The sequence below is a fragment of the Octodon degus genome, unplaced genomic scaffold (assembly GCF_000260255.1).
Source record: "Octodon degus isolate 3935 unplaced genomic scaffold, OctDeg1.0 scaffold00189, whole genome shotgun sequence".
Lineage (NCBI taxonomy): Eukaryota > Metazoa > Chordata > Mammalia > Rodentia > Octodontidae > Octodon > Octodon degus.
The window spans coordinates 127,820-136,737 of NW_004524765.1; the positions used below are offsets into that span (position 1 = coordinate 127,820).

At 44.5% G+C, this 8,918-nt stretch overlaps 1 protein-coding gene across 1 annotated transcript in view; it reads right to left on the reverse strand.

The window, feature by feature from the left end:
* The window catches only part of Atp13a4 (ATPase 13A4), a 164,198-nt gene that overhangs the window by 62,637 nt on the left and 92,643 nt on the right, over window positions 1-8,918 (reverse strand). Inside the window, exons 14-16 of the mRNA XM_023704135.1 lie at window positions 2,366-2,516; window positions 544-630; window positions 167-320 (exon numbers count right to left, since the gene is read on the reverse strand). Coding sequence (XP_023559903.1) covers window positions 167-320; window positions 544-630; window positions 2,366-2,516 — 392 coding nt within the window. The remainder of the gene's footprint in view (window positions 1-166; window positions 321-543; window positions 631-2,365; window positions 2,517-8,918) is intronic.

An 8,918-nucleotide genomic window follows, 5' to 3' on the forward strand; every position in this document is an offset into this window, starting at 1 on the left:
ACAAAGACGAGAAGAAGAAGAAGAAGAAGAAGAAGAAGAAGAAGAAGAAGAAGAAGAAGAAGAAGAAGAAGAAGAAGAAGAAGAAGAAGAAGAAGAAGAAGAAGAAGGAGAAAAGAAAAGAAAGAAATGCAGTTATGCCAGTCACAATTCAAGTCTATTCACTAACCTGTCTCAGGTTGGCAAAAGCTGGCCACCCTCTCTGGCGCGCCTTTCATGAACGCCAGTCGGTCACCGCCCATCTCTTGGATAATGACTGTCATCCTTTGCAGAGCTGATGAGAAGGGGAACTGATGCAAGATTGCAATGCCTTCCACGGGGACCTAGTGGCAGGACAGAGAATCGAGGGCAACATGGCAGAGCTGCTCGCTATCCAGAACTGACCACTCCTCACTGTCCTTATTTTCACAAATAAGGAGGAAATGTCTTCCCACTTTCCACAACTGAGACTCAAAGAGCCATCTGTGAACTTCCAAAGCCAGTCGACCAGAAGGGCATTTCCCTTGGAGTAGGGGCAGTGAGAAGGGAGGGGCAAGTGGGGCTTACCTGGTTGGTGGTCTTGCAGGGCTTAACCACCATGGCATGTGCTGGCACTCCCCTGATGTGGAAATCGTCCTCAGACGCCACCATTTCCTATTTCACAAGTGCAATGCTTCATTGTAGAGATTTGTTTATTGTTCAGTCACTCATGTTTTTCTCCAACCCTCCCCAAGAAAAACACCTCAGCCCACCCGCTGCTTTCTCTACGTAACTTTCCTCTATTAGATGGAGGGGAACCAGGCTTTTTCCATAATGGGGCTGGGAGGGTCCTGTATTAGAAACACTACAGAAGTTGAAGGGCAGATACTCCTGAATTATTCATGCAATTTATCCTGCTTTCTCTGTTGGAATGTGCTGCATAAAGGCTCATTCTCTATTTCTCAAGAGTTTCAATTTAAAGATGGTGAGCGTGACTAGGCAGACTCTGACTTCCCGGGAAGCAGGCACCTTGCTGTCATTCTTTCCTGGCACTCACTCGCTGTTGGTGCTGCCATGCCCTGTCTGTGTGACTTGGGTTGATGGTCTTCAGGGTGGGGCAGTACAGGGCAGGCCAGGGACCACAGTGTGCAAAGTAAGTGTTCAGTAACTGCCGTAATAATAGCTCCAAATTATAGCCAGTGGAACCTTTTACCTAAAGATATCAAAGAGCTTTGTAATCATCTCATTGAGTGGCTGAAAAAAATCTGAGCGGAAATTGTAATCTCTATTTAATGATATGGAAACCATCATCAAGGAAGAATGGAGGATTGGCAAGGTTGCATCGGATTGCTACAGAATCACGCTTTGTCAGAGCTGCCAGGGCACTGAAGACTGAGTACACGCAGTGTGTCACCAGGCCCAGCTAGGGCTGTAAGCAGGTGTAGGGGAAAGGAGGGAGCTATAGTTCAGGACTTGGGAAGAGTGACCCCTACTCCCACACACAGCCCCGCCTTCTAGCTCACCTACAGCAACTCCAATGATTTAGTTTCTAAGGATTGCTTTTGAATAAGGTTTTCCTTTAAGAAAACATTCTAGCTGTTTGTCTTGTCTTATGTGTACATCACGGGTCTGATTCAACCCCTTCATTCTAGTCATGGGAGCCAATGTCCCCCAAGAAGGGAGAATAGCAGAGGGTTAAGCACTTAGTGAGAGAGCAACTAAACCCAGAACTGGAAAGTCCAGGTTCCTGAGCTGCAGAATTTGCTCTTAAATTGTGTTCAGAGTCTCAAGAAAAGTTCTGTAGTGACTTTCCTTTTTGTTACTTCTTTAGAAATAAAATCTTAGGAGCAGAAGAACCCTTGGTTATTGTGAGCCCATGAGCTGCCCTATGCAGTGTGGACTGTGGTGTTTCCTCGTCCCCATGGCATGAGGAAAGAAATATCTTCATTCATCACTTATTTTAGTTAACAATTACTAGTTGCATATGCTTATGGAGTACAGTATGATATTTTAATTTATGTACATGCTGTAGACTACTCAGTCAGGCTAATGAACGTACTCATTTGCCATGCCAAATTAATTTTTAAAGATTTTGAAATCAAATGTTGCTCATAGAATAGTACAAAGAGTTGATAAATAATTGTATAACAATAATATTAGCAGTATTGAATTTATGACGTGCCAGGCACTGTACTGAGAAGCTTTTAATGCATCATCCCACTGAATTTTCACAATAATCCTGCAATGTAAATAAAATTCTCAGCTGCCCTGTACAGATGAGGAAAGCAGCCTCATACTAGTTGGAATTTTGTTTCATTTGGAGGACTCGTATTTTTCTAGGCATGAATGAGGTCTGTGTCGCACTGCCCTTGAAGAAGCATCTCAGATTCTTTAAAAGGCAGAGGCTTACCCAGGTGGTGGCTTCAAACATCTTGAGGTCCAGAGGATCCCCCTGAATGGTCCCATTGAGCAGGATCAGAGAGTGGCAGCTGGCCATGGCTGCACAAAGGGGGCCCCACGGCAAAGCCTTGCCAGAAGCAAAGCTGTGGACTTCCTGGAAGCTAAAAGAGAAAAGAGATGGGGCTTCAGTACTAACCCTTCCTGCCAACACTGGAGCTTCTTGGGAGTCACTATCTTCTAGAAAGCGATCTAATATGCTTTATTTCTTTAGACACCCACTCGCCAACCCTTCCACATTGGGAGTGCTGGATCCAGCCATCTTCCTTGAATAAGTCACTGAATGTCTGAAAGATTGCAAGGTGATTTCAAGCTCTTTTTTCTTAATTTTCCCTACTTCTTCTCAGACTGATTTAGTGCCACAGAAATTGTAAGAATTGGATGTATTACCTTTGGTTCTGAGCTTGCCCATTTCTACTCCAACTGTGAACTATTTGTTTTCCAGTTTTACGGACAGAAAAATACTAGTTCCTACTCTAGCTGTGCATAGGCTCATTTCCTTCTATCAGTCCTTCAGGACAGGGTTGGGTCTTCTGCACCCTTCTCCTGCCATCCTTGATGTGTGGCTCACAGCTGACCGTCAGTAACTGTGTGAGTGAATGAATTAATGGATTGGCTCCTAGAAATCTGCAAAGCCACAATGGTTAAGAAATGAACAGTAGAAACTTTTTTGAAAAGGATAATGTGGACTTCACTGGAACATCCTGGTTCTACATGGCTACTATTGTCCCAAGAAACTCTTATGAAAAATGACATCATTGACAAATCTATGGGAATACAAGCCATATACAGGATTCATGTCATATACAGGATTCTTTTACTAATTCAGGATGGAAGTTATTGAGTTCAGACACAGGCCCACTGGAGAAAGCTTCTGCATCCCCATTGGTCAGCCCTCTCTTTAATGTGTAATGTAAGAGTTGGTTTACAAAATAGTCACATTTGGGAGATAGCTCAATGGCAAGAGTTCCATGCTACATAGAAGTAAAGTTTACTTCAGGGAGCCAGTCAAAATCTACTTGCTCACTCTCCTCCATGTTCCTACTCCTTTTAGATTGCAGATCATCTCTGCCTCAATCCCCCTATTTTCCATCCTCCCATCCTCTGGGGCTACCCAGGAATCTCTGGATGTTCCTCAATCCCAGTTCTGTCTGAACTTGCACCTCCACAGCTACTCTTTCTTGGAAACATTTTTGTCATGGTTTATCTCAAAATGTGACCTCAAGATATAGGCTTATGTTCACCGCTGTGTTCACTTCACTTCTTGAAATACAGTCTTTAGCGGAGCTCGCCTTTTGTTTTTGAAAGGATCAGTACCACAGTGTTAACTCACAGCTCCACTATGTTCTTTCCTGGGTTTTGCTTTCTTTTGTCACACTGAATTCAAAAATGTCTTGGCTATATCTTCAGGTCTTATTCATTGCTAACCATCAAAATAATCAAAATCATTCTAGTAGCATGCAACATGCCCAATGTATAAGAGTAAACATCTCAAGGAACGAGATCACCAGTAGTGTTGTTAACACAATGGCTTAAGCACAGACTAATATTAAGTGAATAATGTTAAGCAGAATAAATCCAACAAGCTTAAACATTGAATGATTTCTCCTATACGAGAAACTCCAGGTATAAATGAATTAAAAAGCAAAATAAAACAAAGATGTTAGGAAAGAGAGAGATCTTTTGCAAAATGGAAGGGGTCCAAGAGATGGAAAGATGGGGTAAGGAGAGGAGGGGAAGGAAAGGAGATGTACAAAGAAGTAAGATATATTGTGTACAAGCACCAGCAGCACACATGATAGAATGTCATCACTATGGATTCCAAACAATCACTAATAAAAATTTAAAAAGATAAATGGGTACCGGGGACAATGCAGGAGAAAAATAGAAATCAAAAATAAAAAGAAAGTATATATCAATAAAGGGGGGAAAGTTACATTTTTAAATCATTTATTTATTCATTCATTCATTCATTCATTCATTCATTCACTTGGTACAGGTTCTTGCTACGCAGCTCAGACTGGCATGGTATGCAGTACCAGAGATTGAACCCAGGTCCTTGTGCCTGCCAGGCAGGTACTTAGAATGCTGAGCTATCTCCCCAGCCTGAAAACTCCCTTATTTTAACCATGGCCAATAGTCTTCTCATCAGTCTGCGTCATGATGATATGATCATGAATGCCAGAAGACTGGGCCTGACTCTGGTCATCACAACAACTCCTCAGACCTCTCTGTCATTCCAGTCCTCATATTTTTTTGCAATTTATCAAGTTCAATTAGCTTTCCACATCAACCTCAGATGGCTTGAGATATCTGCAGCATTGGTCGGGCCATTGCAGAAAAGGTAAGAATGACCAGAGATGAATAAGCTCATGACTAACAATGCAATGGCAAGCAGAGACACCCAAGTGATGGCAAGGTTTTGGAGGCAGATTTATTTACATCGGTGGGCACTGACCAGAATGGTCGAGGGTTTATAAGAGATATGCAAGCAAGAAGTGTAGAAGCAGAATGGCTTGTCGATTAGATATTGGTTTACACACTGTGCATCACAGTGACAAGCTGTTTCTAAGAAACCAGAAGCAACTGGAACAGGAACTATCACCTGGGCAACAAACACACTGAAGTATACTGGGTGGGGGGGATTTCTGTTATAATTTCCCCCTCTTTTAGTTTCCCTGGAAAACGTCCCCTGGGCACATTACATGGAAGACAAAGCCCAACTAGAAATAGTGACATAAAGGCTGCCAGTGATCCTAGGATAGGCCCTAGCCAAGCTGCCTGAGATTGTCCTCCTATAGAGTTTTTCCTTTAAGTTGTTATTAGGAAGAGACATAATTTAAGGCTATCTGTTCTGTACATTTCTCTGGCAAGGTAGTGAGGGAGTTAATCTCACCTAGGAGAGTGTCCAGGATCCCTTGGACTCTCAGCAAATCTTGGTCAAGGGTTTGATTGATTGCTCTATTCCCTTGGGGCAATCATCTTTAGAATTTAAGGCCAAGAAAAAAGGTGAGTAAGGGGCAGGGAAGCAAACACTGGAGTAAGCATCCTAAAAATACCCAAAAATCTAGGGGAATCAGAATCGGCATAGAGTAATCCTGTGAGCTGTGTCCTCAGACTTCAGCTGGGCTTCAACTGCTTACCACCCAGTGATCAGAGCCGGGCTTTAAATGCATCATCTCAGAGTTGACAACTGTCTGGTCCCAGTAAATTTTTCCGCAGATTTCTGAAACTTGTTCAGGTAGGTAATATGTACCTGGGTTATATGTGTATGAGTTGCAAGGTATTTTTTTCAACTCTTTTAGAACTTTGTGGCGTGTAGGCTGTATGTAGTTTTTGCTTAATCTCCTTTCAGCAGTTGCCTCTGCTATACTGGGGAGATAGCTCAGTGGAATAAGTGCTTGCCTGGCAAGCGCAATGTCCAGAGTTTGATCCCTGGTAAGACAAAAATAAATAAATAAATAAATAAATAAATAAATAAGTGTAGTTGCCTCTGCTACAAATGCAAGCCCGTTGTCTCTGCCAATGATCAAGGGGAGGGCATATTTAGGGATAATCTCTTACAGCAGGAACCTACAACCTTTTATTGCCCTCTCAGCTCAGATAGGGAATGCCTCAGGCCAACCTGCATAATGCATATAAGCACCCACAGATATCCTTGAGGTAGAGGTTGGGGTTAGTGAACCAGACTCCGAAGCCTGCGCTGGCTGCAGGGGTACAGGTGCCAGCACTTCAGCTTGAGCCTGCAGAACAAACAGTGGGGGCAGGTCTGGCTCTGATCTTCTAAGTGTACCTGGTTGCAGTCCATTGAATCCCCAGAGGGAGTTAGGCATCTGGACCGAATTATTTGGCGTCATTGGTGGCAGGTGTCCAAACAGCAGCAACAAGCAGCTTTCTGTGCAGATCATCCCTGCAGGAGAGTTTTGGCCAAAACAGTTTGCACCAAGGTGACCATGGCATATCTAGCCTGTTGGACTTCATTTCTAACACAGCTACTTCCGTCTGTGAATAGGATGCACTTAACACCCATCAGGGGGTCCATTTATTAAGCCAGATTGACACCAGGACAGTTTACCAGCCAGCACCCAGAAGTCAGCTGGGCTTGGTGTGTGAGCAGGATTGTGGAGCTAGCTGGGAATTTTTGCCTGGGTACTGGATGAGGTCATGAAACACCTGGAGAGTTAAGTCTTGGGCCTAAGGTGAGCTTGTCAGCTTTTTGGATCAGAAGAACAGTGGTTGCTAGAGTACAGAGGCAAAGGGGGAGAGGCAGGCCTCAGCAACTGAATCACAGGTAGGCCACTGGGTGCTCCCAGGGGCTGACAGTTTAACTAAGCATCATTTTTTTGGTGAACCCAAGAATCCAGAGTCCATAGAAGCTAGAAGCTCCAAGAAAAAAATGCAGTTTTTGTAATCAGTTTCTGCCAGATCTTGTAGCAGAGCTTTTGTGTCTTTCCAAGAGGCAGCTTGGATGCCATTCATCAGAAGTGCTTTTTCGAAGAAGAAACAAGGTTTTGAACCTCTAGGAGGTTTTAGTTCAGGTCAGTCAGCTTTTGAGTTGAAAACAAGGGCCTTTGCAAAGAGGGGCTGGCTGACAGGAGCCAACTGAAGGCGGAAGAAAGCATTGCTCAGGTCCAGGCAGGGGGGCCCGCAGGCTGTGGGTGGCAAAGACCGGGCAGCATATGCAGAGGGCAGTCACGGAAGCACTGGCAGCTAAGAGACCTTGAACTGGCTTTACAGACAGGAGAGGAGGTGGATTGTAACATTTGACAGTCCACACGATTGACTCGGAGGGCTGTGATGGGGCTGGAAGGGACAGAGAAACCTCAGAGAAAAGGTGTTGGGGGCTCAGCCAAACCTGTTATTAGATCCTTCCTGAAAATAGTGGGAGAGCTCTTAACCCCTTGTAAAACGTGAGTCCAAGTGAGTTGCATCTTCTCAGGATTTTCCCAGTTAAAAGGGCTTAAGGGAGGAACTTGTAAGCAGAGGAGGGTATCTTAAATCTAGACACAAAACAGTCGAAAATGGGTGTATGAGTTGAGTGTTGCTATTGCCCAAGGTCTGTCAGGCTGATGTGTGGCCGGATGACTGTTCTTCCTGTGACATCTGACAACAGAATATTGGTTGCAGTGAGGTGGCACAGTTGACAGCTGGGCCTCCAGGTAAGTTTTGGCTCCTTCCTCTGGAGGGAGAGTTTTCAGAACTTCAGGATTGTGGTTATCTGTCTCAGGCTGATGCGGGCGTCATCTTCCTCTCAGGGAAGAGTGAGAGTTGAAAGTGCAGGGTGAAGTGAAAGGGAGGCTAAGCAACTTGGCGCAAAAGGTACTGTACCTTCTAACCTAAAGAGGAGGTCTCTTCTCAGGAGCAATACGGGGACTGGCTTGCCCAGGAGATGTCCTTTCAGACTGCAAGTTTGTGCCCTGGCAGAAGGGGAGAAAAGCAAGAGTCCTAGTTGCCTGGATGATGGTACTACGGGCTTCTGGTGGTCCAGCTGAAAAAGGAAGCCTAGTCTGGCATACCCTGAGCCCATCAGACCAATGAAAGTGTTGTCCTCTGATCTAGGTCAAAGCTTTAGAAAGTTCTTATTTTTTTTTAATCTGAATAAACATTTATTTGTTAATGTCCACGGACTTCATAATTCATAGCCAGAAGGTATGATCATGTATCAGACTGGATTTTCTTATGGACATCAGGTACTCTTCTTTTATCAGGTTTCTGGGTATCGGAGATTAATGGGGTTTTTGTTCTAACCCCCTCCCCCACCTTTATAAAGTCTTTGAGAAGCATTTGACTGACTTTAGGTTTCTAGGCTGGGTAACCTTTGGGAAACGCCGGGGCAACTCACTTCCTCAGTCAGAATGCGGAACTCAGAGAGAGTTGCTGCCTGTCATCTCAGGTAGGCCTCAGATGGAGCCACCTGACTAGATTAGGCGCAACCACAAAGCAGGAGGTTTGGGAGGAGGGCTCTCTGTACCAGGATACAGAGAAATCCTTGCTCCGGCTGCAAGGGCCACAGCCAGTGACCAAAGAGAAACACGGACACAGCACCCAGGGTTCCGAGGCAGGTTTATTCGTGTTGACAGGTACTGGTCATGGTCATTCTCGGGATATCAGGCCCTGGTCTCTGGGGGTCTAGGGCTTCTATGAGATAAATAAGCAGAAAGTACAGCAGCAGAAAGACTTGTCCATTGGGGATTGGTTTATACACTGTGCCTCCTAGTGACCAGCTACTCATCACAGTGACCAGCCTTTTCTAAGAGACAGAAGCAACTGGACCTGGGACAGGAACTGTCCCCTAGGAAACTAACAACCTGAAGTATACTGGGGGGAAGGGGGCTCTGTTACACCAGGGTGTTTAATATCTGAGAAGGTAGGCACTGACTGCTTACCTAGAATTAAATATTTCCTCACATCTCATGAAGTATGGTTGTCAATTTTTTATGTTTTAATGTGCAATTTTAGTCTTTGGAGACCAAATCTGACCTTATTAAAGAAAAGGAAAGGTGTCC